The sequence below is a fragment of the Peromyscus eremicus genome, chromosome X, assembly GCF_949786415.1.
Source record: "Peromyscus eremicus chromosome X, PerEre_H2_v1, whole genome shotgun sequence".
Taxonomy (NCBI): domain Eukaryota; kingdom Metazoa; phylum Chordata; class Mammalia; order Rodentia; family Cricetidae; genus Peromyscus; species Peromyscus eremicus.
The window spans coordinates 64,783,747-64,802,447 of record NC_081439.1 but is presented as its reverse complement, the minus strand read 5'-3'; the positions used below and the strand labels follow the sequence as shown (position 1 = coordinate 64,802,447).

Below are 18,701 nucleotides of genomic sequence, written 5' to 3'. Positions count from 1 at the left end.
TTTCTTCTTTTTTTTTAATGCATTATCTGCTGCCTCTAGCTTCTAGGTGGCTGACATAATAGTCTAAAATCCCCGCCCTAGTAGTATTGGTTACTAGGTACTAAAATGGGCGTGGCTTTGTATATTAAACACCTGAGTTTTGTTGAGCCCAGCAAGCTGGCCCTGGGGCAGAGTCTGGACTCCTGACGCTCTCTGCAGAGCCCCTGGGTTCCCCTCATCCTATCTGGGAATCGTCCCGCCAGCCAGGCTGTTCGGTAGTCTTAGGAGGGCCTGCTGAGCATGTGTAGGGAACACCGCGCATGCTCTGTGAAGTGGGCAGGTTTAGCAGGCGCGAGCTGTGGGCTTTACTACGGTTCGCCCGCCTCCCCCGCCCAGCACGCCCCCTCCCCTTCTTCCCGCCCCCAGCACGCGTTCCTCGCAACCACCCCGCCCCTCCTCCCCTACCCCCCTCCACTCCGGGCTGGGGAACCTCCATTGACGTGCCGGTGACGCCGCCGCGCGCCGCCGCCGCCGCCGCCGCCGCGGGGGGTTCCGAACGCCGCACAGGTAACGCGGCGGCTGCCGCCATATTGGCGGCGTAGGGAGCGGGGAGGGGGCCCGGGAGCGAGGGGGGGGGGCGAGCGGCGCGGGCGGCGCGCGGGGTGGGGGGGGGTGCGGGTGGGGGGGGGCGGCCCCGTGGAGCTCTGCTGGGCGGGCGGCGGGAGCCGTGCGGCTGCTCGAGGGGAGGCAGTACAGAGTTGTCTTCTTTTTGGGCACAACAGCGGGCAGCGGATCCCCCACTCTCCCAGCTTCTGAGGTACCCGCAGCTGAGGAGGTCAGCGATCACTGAGTACGGGGTGCGGAGTCTCGGACTCAGCAGCGAGCGAGGTCCACGGACGGGATGCGTGGTGGTGCAGACCGGCAGCTCCTGTTCGAGTGCTCCTGAAGTGGCGATGCTACCATTCGTTCCTCTGGAGGATCTCTGGGACCAAGAAATGGAGGTGTTCCGCAGCGGCAGTGCGAGCGACAGTGCGAGCGGCAGTGTGAGCGGCATCGAGGTTAGTGTGGTGGGCGGGACCGGCTGGAAGTCTACAGCCCTGTGTCCCGGGAGATCCTGGCGGGGCGGGAGAGCGGGGGTGCCAAGCAAGCCCCCTACCCCCTTCCCCGGGGGCCCAGACCTCTAGCAGCACGAGGGCGGGAAAGGGGACGGGGCTCCAGCATGCAGAGCTCCCAACTCCCAGATGCGGCTTGGCCTCCCGAGCTCCGAGCTCCGAGCTCCGGAGGTGCAGCCACGCTAGAGTTTGTTCTAAGTTTCTTCACTTCCAACCCAGAGCGGGACTGGGGACACGCGCCGTGCCTTACTTGACTCTGCGTTCCTCTCGCACCATGCTGCCTCTGCTTTCTGAGAATTGGAGCTGGGGACCCGAGCTTGCTATTTAACTCCAGTGCTTTATGAACTCAGGGAAACAAAAACATACCAAGGTGGCTAACTCTGGGGACTTTAACCCCGAAGGACAAGTGTTCCTTGGTAACAGCATTCTTATTTCTTTGCAGACTGCTTCTTTCTCTGTACCTTAAGTGAGGAACTGGCAGTCAATATGTGTAGGTGATCTGCTGCTGCCTGTTCTCAGTTCCCCTTACTCCTACAGTTCTACTTCGACCCTTTTACCTTTTCCCAGGCTTCATACCTGACCCATTGGTGGGTACCACAGGCAAAGTGATTCCAAGACCTTGTAAGACCGATTTTGGTAAAGCTTAGCCAGGTTGAACCAAAATCCTTCCGTTCAACCCCCTTTCCCGCCGTTCTTCTGAAACTGTACTGGCTGTGTTTTGCACTTGGGCCGTGAGAACTTAGATGTGCACAGGTATTTTATTGTTTTCTTACAAAAAGCGAGCCACGTTTAAACACAAAAACCTACCTATTGTGACAGAAAGTTGGATCCTTTCCTAGTTGCTTAATCATAAGCATAGTATTCCAGTAGAGGCCACCACACACCTCCTAAAATAGTTGTTGAATACCAGTTTGATTCATAACAGAATGTTTTGAGGTAAGACTCAGTCAGAATCCTCGAAATCTCAAGGATGAGCCTTTGTCTTCAAATATTGTTCCAGCTTTAGAAAGACATACTTTGGATTATTTTATGGTTGCTTGTCCTTTTTCCCTTTACATTATTTTAATTTAAACTAGAGTTCGATTACATTGTGAGAATAACTTGCAACAAGAGATTTTATGGAAATAAATTGAGAAGTACTGTGGAGTGGAGGCATTTATACAGATAAATATTTTTAAACTAATTGATCCCAACATGTTTTAATATTCTACATCTCTTAAGAATTGGTTAAAAGTGAGATGAATGAAAAATGTTAATTTTTCTTAAAGTGTGGAAATTCTAACTGCATGTAGAAATGTCCAGCCAGACTATGGGGGTGGGGGGATTTTGTTTCATTCATGACCTCCTATAATTTATATAGGAGGTCGGGATCTTTCAAATGTCTACTATTTTATTTTTATTTTTGGTTAACTTTGAATGTACTACCTTGTAAATTGTAATTAGCACACATATCTTTTAAATTTGCAGTATGTTTTAGGTGTTGTAGATATTTAACAATAGGTCTCTTTACCTCTGCTATTTGGAGAACTACTCCAGTAGAGATTGGTAAACCTATGAGGTAATACAAAAGGTGAAGGCAATATGCTGCTTTCTTCATCTAAAACCATTAGGATTGGTTAGATTGAACCCAGCAAAGAACTTCATTAAAACTAGTCGGGGTGAAATTTTAGTGCTACATGTTGGCAACCCCATTTTGTTTTTGTTTCTTGTACGGATGCTCTGTTCATAAGAAAAAAACGAGTTTTCCTTTATAGAATTGATATTTATTTTCATCACACCTTTTGATATTGACTTTAGAAATTGGAGCTTTTTAAGTTTGAACTTTACATTCCTCAACTGTGATAGTTTTTAGAACAAAGGTATTTTCATTGTGTTATATATGTGGCTATGTTATTTATTATATATAATGGGATATATAAAATGTGCTGGAATCCTTAAAGAAAATGTAGGGTTAATTCTGATGTCAAAAGAAATAATTTCTGTGTGTTAAATACTGGTAAGATTAAATAAGAATTATTAAATTATAGCCATTCTTATATTTCAAAGTGTTTTCCAGTGTCTTTTCCCTTTCTTGCTTATATGAGCAGTTGACAACTTTAGAATTATCTTTCAGCAGTGTGTAAATTGATTGTTTCAGAATCTTAACATGTTTTCCCACAAGAAAACCATGGGCAGTAACAGTTTTAGATCAATGCACAATAGCAAGCCATACAATGAAGAACCTAATTACTGTTTGAAAATTTTTCCTATGGGAAAATGTGTCAAGGTTTCAATCAAAAACTAGTTTGGTTCCAGTGAATAGTAAGTAGAAAATGGGCCTGCAGAAAGGAAAAATGGGCTCCATTGGCTCCTGGGGAAAAATTCTTAGAAACAGGGACATGAGATAAGCAAGAAGCTCTGGTTGTGAGAGCCCTTGCAGGGACTGTCTCAATTAGGTCTGCTGGGAATAATGACTTCAAAGGGCATCACCCCTCAGGCAGCTGCAATTTTAGCTCTTGCCTGGATTCTGTCAGGATCAGGGAAGAGGTGTTACTTGAGATGGTATTGGTTGTTCCTGGGCAAGGGTCATAAAGAACAGCTTGAGTACCATGAATTCTTCATGAATTAGTTCCATGAACATTACAGTTTGTATAGTAGTTTGTGGGGTTTGTTTTTTGATTTTTTTTTTTTTTTTGGTGAGGGAATATTTGGTTCCTTATGGAAGAATTGATTATAGTGTTTTAAACTTGCATACCATATAATAAATATTGTACTAGAATTCTGGTATTTATATGTTATCAATATGCTTTTGTTTAAGGAAGTTAGTTTGGGGAGTAATTTAATTCATTGATGAAAGCAGTTTGAGCTTAAAGCTATAATCATTAAAATTTTAACCAGGGTAGATTGAGAAAACTTGCAAGTTTTGATAAATTTTTATGATACTCTGTAGTAATAAAAGAAAGAACATGAGCATTGAAAGCAGATGAATCTGTATTCCATCCCCCAAATAGATATGTAATATTACATGTTACCTTTATAAATGGGAAGAAAAAATATTTTCAAAAGTTTTATGTAAAAGAAATTCAGTGCTGGGTTTAATACACTTAGCAAGTTGACTTTCATATAGAATATGTCTAATATATAATAGTTCCTTTGTTTTCCCATTAAATTCTTATTATCATTTATATAAAAACCCTGGGGGTTTAGATAGCTATAACCATAGCCCCAGCCTTTCTACAATGATGTTTTTTTTAAAGACCTCCCTAAATCTGATAATTTCATTCAAAGGTATTGAAGTTCTCACTTTGCATCTTTGTGATCACAGATAAGATGATACAGAAATAAATAGGAGCTCATATTTAGGAATACTTAGAGGGATACAAAGAGACAAATTTTATTCCTGCAAGTGGCTAATGAGGTATTTCATTGACATTCTGTTTTGTTAGGTTGTTGTTATTGTTGTATTTGGAATTCTTACAGTGTGTATTGAGTACAGACAACACATAGTGCAATAATATGAAATGCCTGAAGATGCATTCCTGAATTATATTCTTCCTTCATTTATTTAATTTAGGTGAGCAAGACAGGAGTCTGAGAAATTGTTATTGTAAATGACCCAGGACCGTTAAAGGAGTGCAGTGATGGCAATGGTGGTTTAGGGATAGATCTGCTAAGGCCTTGTGAAGGAGGTTGGATTTCATTGAGGTTTTTTAGAGTGCTAATATCTCCATAGTGGTGAAAGAAACAATTGAAATGGATGGAGACATTATAAGCAAAACTGTACTTACTTTGGAAAGGAGAGATTTGGTATCCCTGGGATATGAGTCTGTGTTCTAGGAGTGGGACTAGTTTGTGAATTGCATGTGTCCAGATTGTATGGGCCTTTTAAAGCAAGTTTATGGCTAAAATTTTATAAAATTATAAATGTAAACTATTTTTAGAACATTACATAACATCACATTTGTGCTTTGAAAAATGACCAGTGGCAGTGTGGGGGATAGATTGGCACAGGAGAAGCACTGAAGGTGAGGATATCAGTTAGGAGACGGATGTACTCATAGAAAGAGAGTAAGATTTTTTGGAGGAGAACTTACAGGGTAGCAAGAAAACTGATCAGAGAGATCTTGCAGAAGAAAAATAGGTAGAGCATAGTAAATAAATAGATGTTGGGAAAAAGAGAGTAGACAGAACAGCTGGCATTAGAAGCCTGATAGTAGGAATTAATTAAGTTTAACAGGTAGTTAATGTGTGCTTGCTAATGTAAATCTATGCTAGCCAGCAGACTAGTAGAGATAAATACATCTTTCAAGTAGCAAGAGAAAGAAAAGTAAGGTGAACACCCTTCCTCTCTAGTATTGGCTTGAACAATAGCAGACTGCTCCTATTTGGCCATCTTTGTTATGGTTTAAAATATTTAGTACTGATATACTTATTATTAGCTAAATTTATTCATGCTTTTAAAATGATCCTCGTGTACATTATTCTTATTTCACCAATATTTGTTTGAAGTAGTGAATAGTCATATATGCTGAATGCTTTTCTAGAATCTAGGAAAAAGAGGAACATCTGCATTTCTTATATACTTTTGCCAAGTTTATATCAAATACACCTCTCTCTCATGCAGGTCACTTCCTAGTTCTTCCAAGTTTGTCTTTAAGGCAGTCTGGTCTCGAAATATTTAGGTCAGTTCATTCTAGGGCAGGGCCTCTACATTTCCCTACCTTGATTAATTCATCATGAGAAGTAATCATTACCTTGATGTTCCATAATGGGGCCTACCAATGGTACAGCTGCTTTCTTGGGCCACATTATTTAGAACTACCCACTCATAGTCTTCTCATTTCTACTTTAGAGAAGGCAATCAAGGTGTTTTTCTTCCTGAGATTATTTTCTTAGTTGGTGCTATCATTGTATTTATTGATAGTTCTAAAGACTTAGTAAGCACACCAAGTTCAGTACTTTGTCAGCATTTGACATATGCTTACTTACGTTATTTCTAAGGATTAATTGCTTTTCTTGTTGATAGTTATTTTATATATGCATTTAAAATTTTTTCTTTAGATGGGAAAAGAGTTACACAGGAAAAAGATCTAAGAGATAAACTACTTAATCTAGCTTTTGCTTATCATAGAGGTATGTTCTGAATTTTCCTGCAGGTATCTTGTGTAACTAATTTTACTGCTGTGTTTTAACCTGCACATTTGAAGTCGTCTGCCCCTCACCGACCCCCTGTGGGTGTGAGACAGAAAGCAAGCTTGCGGCTTAAGTTTTATTTCACAGGGTATTTGAGATGGTTTATAGGAAATGTAATTAATAAACTTTTGCTAGCTACTAAAATGGAAATAGCAAATATATGAAAAGGGTAGAGAGAGGATGGAAGTAGAGGGTGAAGTAGAAGCCAGGTAAGCAAACTTTAGGGTGCTCTATGTTTTAATAGAATTGAATTATAAAATTTGGCCCTCAGTTTCTTTGTTCTCAATTCTGGTTGTATTTCAGATTAACACTGGGATTTTTTTTTTTTAAAGTTGCCCATGCCAGTGCTGTACTCTTAGATATGTTGATACTTAACTGCTTTGGAAAGGACCTCAGCATCATTTTCCAGACGATTATGATATCCAGACATTGTAAAGAAAACAACTCTAGGCCAAAGTAATAAGAAAAATGGTCCTGTAGTTCTTGTTAAGCAATAAGATAAAAAGTCAATTCCTAAGGTAGCAATTAGAGAAATAAATTTTCTGTGAACTCTGATTTGCTTCTGAGTGTTTTTGTTCTGTTGTTTTAAAGATGTGACTGGGACCAAAGGAGATGTTTGAGCTGTTTTATAGGCTAGTACTATTTAGTTTAAAGTGGTTTACTTTTCCATCGCATGAAAAACAAAATTGTAGAGTTATAGATTATTTAGATATAGTGTGGCCATGTAATTAGAAAGTTGTATTAGTCATTCTTCTGTCACTTAATAAAATATCTGGGAAAGTAACTTAAAAAGAGGAAAGATATTTTGCTTCACAGTTTCCATGAGTTCAGTTCACAATCATTTTGTCTCTTTGTTGTGGGCTTGTGTCCAGGTAAAACATCGTGGTGGGGAGGCCACGGTAGATGAAGACTACTTTCTGTGTGGCTGCCAGGGAGCAAAGAAAGAGAGGGAGAAGGAAAGAAAAGGGAATGAGAAAATAAGACTTACTGTCAGGTGCACATTCAGCCACCTTCTTCCCCCTACTAGGTGTCACATCCTAAAGCTTCCGCCACCTTCATACCACACTCTCACGTGGCAACCAAGTCTTTAGCATATGGCTTTTGGGGGCCATTTCAGATCCAAAGCCCAGAATATTAGCTAAGTAAGGGAATAGCAGCCAATTTGATTAACACATATCTCATTTGTATTAGCTAGCTAAACAAGTAGAGTAATCACTTGTTTTGACTCACACTGTCAGGATTTCAGTCTGTCATGGCAGGGAATACGTGCTAGAGCAGCTCAGTTCCTTGCTTTTAGAGTGTGCAAATCAAGACTGCAAGAATAAATGAATGCTTAGAGAACCTTTTAGAGGAGATATAGATATTCAGAAAAGATAGGATCACTTAGTCGATCAGATCTTTAAACAGTATTAATTTGATTTCATTTGTTCCTTGTGTGTGATGCTGTATGTGTCCAGATCTTTCTTTTCACTCTTGTACAGTGTTCTGTTATGTGGTCTTAATAAGTTTGGCTTATCCATTATTCAGTGTAAAACATTTGGATTGTTATTAGTGTGTAGTAATTATAACTAAAGTCATATAAATTTGTGTGGAGATACTGATTTGAATGGAACTTCATTTACCTTGGGCACATACTTATGAAGTTACCATGTGAAAGTTCCAGCTTCTTTGAATTTTTGTAAGTACTTGATATTGCCAGTTAAAATAAAAATATTTATTCATTCTGATAGGTGTATGGTGGCATCACATTATTTTTTGAGCTTCCATTTCTGTTATTAAAAATATTGTTGGGGATTTTTTGAAACACTTATTTGTCATGCACATGTTTTTCCCAGTGAATTGTCTTTTTAAAATTTTTGTTATTTTTAAATTGACTTGTTTGCTTTCTTACGAGTTTTGAGAATTTTGGAAATAGGTCCTTTATCAGGCTTTGACTTATGACCTTTTCCTTCCATTATGTGGCCTGCATTTTTATTTTTTTTAATGAAGAGTAGAAGTTTTTTATTTTAATGAAGTTTAATTTATGAATTTGTTCTTTTGTGAATCTTACTTTGCATATATATATATATATATATGAAAAAATTGCCTGAATCCAAGGTCATGAAATTTCCCTGTTTATTTCATTGATGTTATGTTTGAAGTGTATGCTTTTCTTGGACTTTTGATCTACTTCTGATTTTTTTTTTTTCTTTTTGGTTTTTCGAGACAGGGTTTCTCTGTGTAGCTTTGCGCCTTTCCTGGAACTCACTTGGTAGTCCAGGCTGGCCTCGAACTCACAGAGATCCGCCTGGCTCTGCCTCCCGAGTGCTGGGATTAAAGGCGTGCACCACCACCGCCCGGCCCTACTTCTGATTAATTTTTATAAATGAAGGGTAAATTTTATAAATGATGGGTTCACTTTTTTTCCCATATTGATATCCAGTATTCTTATGCCATTATTAAAAATACTACCTGTTCTCCACTGAATACTGTTCAAGAAGAATTTGATAATGTACATATCATTTTTTTAGGAAAAAAATAAAGTGTTACTTAGGCCTCTCAGATTGTCTAGGAATTCAGGAACGTATAATATTATTACAGTAAGTGCTCTGAAGCTAGAATACCGGAATATGGGTTCCATCTTCTCTATTTCTATACTTTGTGACCTTTGGTAAGTTGCTTGACTTAGTTGCTTTATATGTACAATTGGGATTAATGATAAGACATAATACATATAACTACTCAGAAGGGTACTTTTTTCCAATTGTGGGAATTCAGTAAAAAAATATTGCTTTTAACTGTTTCTCATTTGCAGTCCAAATATTGATGATTAATAGATTTTCAAATTAAAAAATTAACTATTTGATGGCTTTTGTACAAGATGATTCTAAGTATCCTGTGTATGAAGTGATTATAATTTTTCTTTAAAGGCATTTTATTGACAAATCAGTGTTTCTTTCATATTTGATTTTCTATGTGGCTTGAATTTTGAAATATTGTATGCCAGATTAGTTAGAGTAAGAATTCTTTTCTTATTCTTTTTATAAGAGGATAGTGCTGCTTTTATAGAACATGTTTGTTATGTTACCTAAGCTACTATTTCCTATAGACTAGAATCCTGATTTCTTCCAGTTAATATTTTGACACAAAATTTTACTAATGAAAGCCGGGCGGTGGTGGCTCACGCCTTTAATCCCAGCACTTGGGAGGCAGAGCCAGGCGGATCTCTGTGAGTTCGAGGCCAGCCTGGTCTACAAAGTAAGTTCCAGGAAAGGCGCAAAACTGCACAGAGAAACCCTGTCTCGAAAAACAAAAACAAAAGCAAAATTTTACTAATGAAAAACATTTTGGGTAAGAATTCATCTTCAGCTAATAGTTTGTAGTAGCTTTCTTCATGCAGAAACTTATTTTTAAAATAGCTTTTATCCTTTTTTTTAACCATTTTTTTCATGAGGTGAATAGACTATGGTATTGTATGTTTACAGACTGTGACTTGGGTTGGGATTGGTTTGATGTATGTTTTTAGGTGTTAGTTACTTGAAATTTTTCATTTATAAAATGTAAATTAGTTTATGATTATTTTGAGATAGAAATAGAGTAGTTGTACTTTATATATGTTTGATAAGAACAGTATAGAGTTTTTGAACAAAATAAAAATGTTTGTCATAGCAAAATTCTTTAACCTTGAGAAAAAAATAATGGACAATTTATACTCATTGCATATTCTCAAGACATTATAATGTAATTATATGGACATTATATCTCTAAGAGCTTATTACAGTGAGAATTTTCTACAAAGAATACCAGGGATGTAGACAGGTTTTATGTATATATGTACTCATTTATGCCACATATCATACATGTATTCTTTGCAAGTAACTTTCCAAAAGTGTATGCCATAGCCCTTATGAGTCTGGCATGATGGCATATGCCTTGGCTTTTGTAATACGTTGAACCTATTCAAATGTGTTCAATTTATTAGCTCTGATGTCAGCTAAGCATAGTAAACAAATTCCTGCCCATATAGAAAGCAGATTTTTTTTAATGTGTGATTAAATGAATTACAAAACCCAGAAGATCTCCAAATACATTTGAATGTATATTGTATGGATATGCTTAGTATTATTCAGCAGCCACCTAGTACTGCTATAAGTAGTAGTATTTTTGAAAGCATAATGATTTTTGGATTTGTTTTAATTAATTCTAAATGTTATTTGATATTCCTTTATCAAATGAGTGGTATCTATTTATGAGGCATAACATAATGATAGTTGCTTTATAGGCTTCATTGGGTATTGTTCCAGATTCCTGCCTTTATAACTGAAGATGAGTGACATGTTTGTGTATGTGTGTTCATTCATTTATAATCACAAGGAAATGTCTAAATAGACAGTATATTATGTTATAAATACCAACAAATTTTGGCCTACAGAAAGCTTTAAAGTATTTTTCTGTGGTGTTAATGTTTTAGTTTCTATGCCATTACTCATAGACTAAGTGATGCATTTTACTCTTTTGCTTTAAAAAATAGTAGTACTTGATTTCTCCCTACTTAAATAAGCTGTCAAGGAAGTAGAGCTTTAAAAGCAGAAAATGCAGCTTCAGTGTACATCTTTCAATTCAGTTTGTGCCTTATTACCTTACATTATTTCCATTATTCTTGAGAGGGCTTAGAAACATGCCCATCTTGATTTGTTTTTCAGTGTTCTGAAATTATTTCTGCCATATATGAAAGAAAAGTTTTTTTGTTTTGTTTTTGTTTTTGTTTTTTTCGAGACAGGGTTTCTTTGTGGAGATTTACTGTCACAGCTCTCATAGGTACACTAGACTTCCTGGATAGTAAAACAATAAGAGTTCTAGAGGTTTGTTTTCTAAGTTAGCAAGCTATTCTGGAACTAATGCTAGCTCTTTAATTTAGTCATGTTTGATTTTATACATACCATGTCAAATTGGAGAAGTATATGCAGAAATTATGGCAGAAGACGTAAATAGCTATTGTAGGAATAGCAGTAGATTTTAACATTTATGCTGATTCTCATAACTTTATAATGAAGTTTTTAAAATGAACAATGACTTTAAAGGGAGGGTTTAACTATGTTGCCAGAGTGATCTCATTATCCTTGTCTCAAGTGATCCTCCTAAATAGCTGAAAGAATGTTGTGTGACAGCTTGTCAGATTCTTTGCTGCATTTATTCATTTGTTTGTTTATTTATTTATATATTCAGAAGCCCTAGGTATTGAACCCAAGGCTTTGAGAGATATGTGTAAGCAGTCCTTGGTAGATTTAGACATGACCTTGGTTAGATAACACAGAGATGACATTTTATTTCAGCCATTTTCTTTAAACTGTTAGGTGCCATGATTCAGGAAGATTGTTAAGACCACAGTAGCCATTTCTTTTCTATAAAATTAGAGCATCTCTGTCTCTGAAGGTAGTAGTTTGAATTGCTGTAGTGTTTTGGCAAGGTATCCAAATAAGATGAATGTTACAACTTGATGACATATGATAGAAAGTTAAGTATAATCATATTTTTAGCTTTTATATTTTTAAGTTCTGCATTATTTGAAAGTTTTTAAATAATGTTAATTATTTTTTTAATAATGCAGCATGCTTGACATTTTTTGGTGTTAAATCCTTTTGAAATTTATGCCACAACTAAAATATTGAAAGTGATTTGGCTGAATTAATGCTGTTTCCAACAATTGAACTAAATATTCTTAACCCATTAGTCTCTTAATGGGATTAACAGCTTCAAAAATCTAATGCAATGACTTTCCTACATTCAGGGAGATACATTTGCAGTTTTCTGCAGTTAAAGTTATGATTGTCTAGCTAGCATTTAAAATGCATTAAAACTTAAGAATCCATTTTGGTGGTCTTTTTTTTAAGGTCTGGAATTTGTGATGCTCTTGTCTTAGTCTTTTAGGTGCTGGAATTACATGTGTGTACCACAATATTTGTCTCTTGTATATTTTTATTTAAAAAACACTACAGAAAAGTAAGTTCAAATTACAGGTTGAGCTAAGTACAAGCCTATGATCCCAGCTCTTGAGAAACAGAGGCAGGAGCATCATGAATTCAATGCCAACATGGAGTACGTAGAAAATTCTACACTGGCCTGAATTACATAGTGAGGTGCTATCTAAAAAAAAAGAAAGAAAGAAAGAAAATTAATTGGATATGGTTTGTGGTGGCACACATGTAATATCGGTATCTGAGAGCAGAAGCAGGAGGATTTCTTTAAGTTTGAGACCAGTCTGGGATACATACGGAGTACCGGGCCATTTATATTATATAACATGGGCCTGTAGCACCATTATCACCACCCCACACAAAGAAAATGCAGGTTTATTTTTTATGAAATTAGATGGATGCTGCTCTGTTCATGCAGTACACAAAAATGTCTTTGCGACTTTGCTTCCAGTTCCTTTGGTTTCACAACCAGAAGTACAATTATGTATAATATGCTAATTCTACTTATTTTTTTGAGGAACTGTAGCTAGAGTTTTCCTGCCTGGCCCACAGTCAGGACAAATCTCTATCACCTGGACAGTCCTGCAGCCGCTCAGACCCAACCAAGTAAACACAGAGCCTTATATTGGTTACAAACTGTATGGCCGTGGCAGGCTTCTTGCTAACTGTTCTTACATCTTAAACTAATCCATTTCTATAAATCTATACCTTGCCACATGGCTCGTGGCTTACCTGCATCTTCACATGCTGCTTGTCATGGTGGCGGCTGGCAGTGTCTCTCTGACTCAGCCTTCCATTTCCCAGAATTCTCTTCTCTGCTTGTCCCGCCTATACTTGCTTCCTGCCTGGCTACTGGCCAATCAGTGTTTTATTTACTAACCAATCAGAGCAATATATTTGACATACAGAACATCCCACAGCACTTCCCCTTTTCTTATTTTCAAAAAGGAAGGTTTTAACCTTAACCAAGTAAAATTACATATAATTTGGGAATTTGGGCTTAGCTTCTCTTACTACTTCCTGCTGGAGGGGGGCGCTGTATCTTATGGGGACACAAAGAAAATTTTAGGATTATGGACTAGTCCATGAGGCTGTATTTTCTGAGCCAGTTGCCTTGAAACCATTCTGGATGTTGGATCATTTGGGCCATGGTGTCATCGGAGACCTTTCAGGGGGTCTTGGCTGGTCAAACCTGATGTATCTTAATCTTGAAAAAATCCATAGCCTCTGGCTTTCTGTGGGAACAAAAGCAGAGTCTCCTTTCCAAAGCAACATATCCTTATATCCAAATTTTGAAGTCAAGGTACCTTTAAAATATACATTTTGGCATAACTCAACAGCTTTTACAATCAAATGTTTTTCTGCAGTTAAAAATCCCAAAGACAACACAATCCAGATTCTCTGTGTAACATTCATCTTCACGTGGCTTATTACTTTTTTTTTTTTTTTGGTTTTTCGAGACAGGGTTTCTCTGTGTAGCTTTGCGCCTTTCCTGGAACTCGCTTTGGAGACCAGGCTGGCCTCGAACTCACAGAGATCCGCCTGGCTCTGCCTCCCGAGTGCTGGGATTAAAGGCGTGCGCCACCACCTCCCGGCGGCTTATTATCTTTAATGTTTCTTTAAAGACTTTATTTTTAAAAACTATTTGTTTATACAACTGTATATTTTCCTTTTTTTCTCTCTTTTAAGCCTACGTACATTTTTACATACATTGTAAACTATTTTATCTGAATCAGTCTTATTGTGAAGCTATTGCTTTAAACTGCAGCCTTCTAAGCCTGAAACAGCACTGTGGCTGCTGGCTCCGCCCACTTTAGCTTCCCAACATGGAGGTGGTACGTTTTCCGCCAGCTCTGGGAGCTATCAACTCTCAGAAATAGTGGGTCTATGCTTCTATCAAAGCAGCGTGTAGCCCAGAAACCTCTTTTTTTGTTTTGTACTAGCAAAGGCTAAATCCACCACGCAGCTTAATGTGCCACTTGCAGAGGCCTCATTCCCGCCATACTGCAGGTCAAGCTCGCATGCCAGGAACCTGCCATAGTAGCTCAAACATGCAGGCTGCAGCTAACTTGAGAGAGAAAACAAGGAACTGTTTTTAGCTCTGTTTTAGAATCTTTTTTTCTCAGGTTTTAGGTGGAAACTCTTGCCAACAAGTTGGGCGCCATTTGTAGCTAGAGTTTTCCTGCCTGGCCCACAGTCAGGACAAATCTCTATCACCTGGACAGTCCTGCAGCCGCTCAGACCCAACCAAGTAAACATAGAGACTTATATTTGGTTACAAACTGTATGGCCGTGGCAGGCTTCTTGCTAACTGTTCTTATATCTTAAACTAATCCATTTCTATAAATCTATACCTTGCCACATGGCTCGTGGCTTACCTGCATCTTCACATGTGGCTTGTCATGGTGGCGGCTGGCAGTGTCTCTGACTCAGCCTTCCACTTCCCAGAATTCTCTTCTCTGCTTGTCCCGCCTATACTTGCTTCCTGCCTGGCTACTGGCCAATCAGTGTTTTATTTACTAACCAGTCAGAGCAACATATTTGACATACAGAACATCCCACAGCAAGGAACAGCTACATTTTTATGGCAGCTATGCTGTTTGACATGGTTATCAGCAGTATACAAATGTTCCAGTTTATTTACATCTGTAGCTATGGTGGAATTGTCCTTTTAAAAAGCAAATTCTAGGATGTGTTCTGAGGTCTGCTGTTAATTGAACTTGTATTTTTGTGATTTTTATAATTTATCTTTCAATGAATAATATTTCAGAAGTAACGATATAGTGAGAATGATCTCACTTTGTAGACCATTCTAGCCTGGAATTTGCTGTGCAGCACAGGCTGTCCTCAAAGCCATAGTAGTCCTCCTGCCTCAACTTCTCAAGGATCTGTGAGTATGAAAGAAATATGACATGTGTTCTATACTGTGCTTATTAACTTAGTAACTTATTTTTAAGAAAACAGCATTAAAGGACAACATAACTTCTTAGTCTTAACTATCATGCAAATGTTTTGAAATTTTAGCTGTTTTTCCTAGGTTACTTAGTAAGATAGTAAGATGTAATTTACAATTTGTCTATAAAATGAGAACAAAGATATGAGTTTAATAAAGATATTTCTAAAATATTAAAGCTGTAAAATTTTTCCCTAGAAAATCTTTTAGAAGAGAACTTTTATTCCTAGGCACTTTTGAACAGTAATATTGGTTATAATAAATATCTCTTGCTACATAAGACTCCACGGCCAATTTACAGATTAAACAAAGATATATTTATTATCACTCCGTTTGTATGGGTTGGAAATATGGGCATGACTCAATTAAGTCTTCTGCTTAGTCATACAAACCTGTAATCAAGGTTTCGGCTTTTCTGCATTCTTATCTGGAGGCTTCACTGGGGAAGGTCTACTTTTAAACTCTCAAAGGTTTTTGGCACAGTTCTTTTCTGTGTGCCTGTAAGGTCAAAAGCCTGGCCAATTTGATGAGTATTGGCTGGAGGCTTCCCTCAAGTTGCTTAGTACTGCAACAAGATGGTTATAGTTCTTTGTCATATGGGTTTCAACATGATCACTTAGTTCAATCAAGACAATAAGGAGAGTCTCTAGACTTTTTTTGGCATAATGTAACCATACAGATGAAATCCCATCACCTTTGTAATTATTCTTTCTCTTTGGAATCCAGCCACAGATTGTGTTTGTTCCGAGGACAACGGAGGCCATGCATGAATATGAGCATGTCGAGGTGAGGATCATGGGGAGTATCTTAGAGTGTGCTTGCTGTATTGAATAACTTGAAAGTTTCTCAGTTTTGTCAAGCTTTTGAATCAATATGTAGACATAGATTATTATTATTCTAGGTATTGTGAATGTACCTCTAAATTTAGATCTAATTTGCTCTAGTTGTTTTAAGTGAAGAAGGAAGGGGATGTAGAGGAGAAGGAATAATAATAATAATAATAATAATAATAATAATAATAATTGACATTTTCCAGAAGCCGATAATAATAATAATAATAATAATAATAGTTGACATTTTCCAGAAGCCATCAGTACCTAACATGTCATGAAGGTTATTTGAGAACATAATTTCTTTAGACTATCACATTCTTAGTATATTAATATTGTATACTATATGCATACAGTCATTTTCCTTGGTAGGTGTATTTTGGGGGATCCTAGAAACTATTAGTAAGTTAATAATACTATAATATTTGTTGTGAAAACTGATGACATATATATGTTTTGTTAATGAAATTATTAATTTACATCATCTATTATTTCTTACCTTATCATTAGCCTCTTTCTTATTTGTATATCTTTATTTTTATGGTGTTTCCAGACTATTAGAAAGTGATAACATTCTTTTCTGAGAAAATTAAGATAATTTAAAAATATTCTTTATTAGACTGATGGGAGCTGTTCACTTAGGGTTTTGGCTATTTAATTCTTTTGTTGTTTTGAGAGAAGATCTTGTTACGTAAACCAGAGTGAACTTGATCTCACAATTCTCCTCTCAGTCTCTCAAGTGCTTTGATTATAGGTACCAGGCTGGGGTTTCATGTCATACTTTTTGGGGGCAAAATATTTTCCCATGAGTGAAAATGATTTGGGTTTTAGTAAGCACCAGTGACTTCTGTGGTATTCTGTAGATGAATATTCTTATATTGAAAACCTGCTCTTTGAAGGTCGATGAAGTAGGAAAAGTTAGGTGTTTGTTTGTGACTGGGATGAGTCCCAGGATGCAGTGATATTTTTTGACTCATCCTGATTCATTTTCTTTCTAGTTCCTCCAGACTAACAGCTTCATGATAAATTAGTCATAAGATATGACTAGGATGTAACCAGTAGCTAGGTAACAGAGGAAGGTCATAGTCGTAGTTTCCTTTTTGTATAGATAATCTTTTTGCATGCATAACTGTTTATGTATAGATAAATATGAGAATCACTTTATTGTAAAATTTTGACTATCAGGATACTATCTTCCTGAGTTTTGTATTGTTTGTTGAAAGTTGATTGTTAATGACAGATTTATAGCTTGTGTTTTTAATACCACATTTCTCAATCTGTTGAGGCAAGGTATAAGACAGTGGTGTCATATACAGAAAGTGGGAACCCTGGGTAAAGAACTGATACAGAATGGCTCCCTGATTAATTTTTATATCAGTTATTTTTTATTGATCCCCTACAGTTTGTTTGTTTTTCAGCATTGCATTCTTAGAGCCATCCATTCAGTAATGAACACTTAGGAATTGTCCAAAGAATCATGTGATCTGTCAGAAGTTTCAGTAGTTCTTCCTTTTTGTTGACGTGTGATCTTTTAGTGCTTGTCCAGGACTGCTTGACGGACACACAGATTGTGTACAATTTATGGCATTTACTGATAAAGCTGCTCTGTGATTTGCTAACATGAGTCTTAGATAAATGTTCTTCCACTGTTTACTGGAATCTAATTTCTCACTCATGGTTAGTCTGAGTTTTGAGTATTGGTTAATATTGTAGTTCAGTTTTCAAAGATGCTCTTGTATTTTGATGTTGTAGTCCCTACACATACAGTTTGTTGTTGGAGCCCATACTTGGATTAGTTCAAACCTAGAATCAAGAAATAGCTCCTTTGTAATTTCTTATAAATTATCCATTTTCCAGGGGCTTTAGTCTGTTCCTCTGGCCAGAAATAGGGTTTTCTTTCAAAGCCCTGGTTCACATACCTTTGTACTGTTGGAATTGTTCCTTTAGTGACAAAGAGAGTGAATAAAAAGGAATTATACCTATACCTTTCTTAGCACAGGAACCTATTTCCCTGCTTCCTCTAATAAGAGAGGTTTTTTTCCTTTTGATTGGTACATGTCTTAATGTGGTCGGATATTGAAAAGGGAAAAGTATGGATAAATTTAGAAAGTTAGTATTATCCTTATGCTAACTACTTCAGAACTATATCCTTCTTGGGAAATTTTGTTTAGGCCTATAGTAGAGGGGTTCTATGACTCAGTCTCCCCACAGGCCAAAGCCAGGAGATACAGGTAGAAAATAAACTCTTGAGTTGTTTTTCAAATTTTGGTATCTTTTCCTATTGTTAGTGTTTACTTCCTAGAGTCCAAAGATGGTTTCTTTAGTATTCTAAATAGGATACTTTAGTTGATAATCAGGGGAGAGGTAGACTTATTGAGCTTATTCTATTTTTGGTGTCACTGGTAGCTTTATTTAATTCATCATTCTTTCTGTCTATCCATCTAGTTTTACTTTTCTGTGATCTCTTACAAATGGGCATTGGTTAAATTCCTTTTCATTTAGACCGACTTACTGTTATTTAATTTGCAAACTCCTTAGATCAGTGAGATCATTTTATACATTTTCTGTAATAGGCCAAACAAGAAATATTTAACACCTAGTATCTTTGTCACAACTACTTTACTTTGCTCTTGTAATGTGAAAGCCACCATAGATATTATGGAAATAAATGAGTGTGACTGTATTTCCATAACATTTATTC

At 37.2% G+C, this 18,701-nt stretch overlaps 1 protein-coding gene across 1 annotated transcript in view; it reads left to right on the top strand.

Moving 5' to 3' along the window:
- The first annotated feature begins 299 nt into the window (after nt 1-299).
- The window catches only part of Rps6ka6 (ribosomal protein S6 kinase A6), a 109,213-nt gene continuing 90,811 nt past the window's right edge, over nt 300-18,701 (top strand). The window contains exons 1-3 of the mRNA XM_059251488.1: nt 300-577; nt 722-1,037; nt 15,897-15,956. Of these exons, the coding sequence (XP_059107471.1) occupies nt 300-577; nt 722-1,037; nt 15,897-15,956 (654 nt within the window). The remainder of the gene's footprint in view (nt 578-721; nt 1,038-15,896; nt 15,957-18,701) is intronic.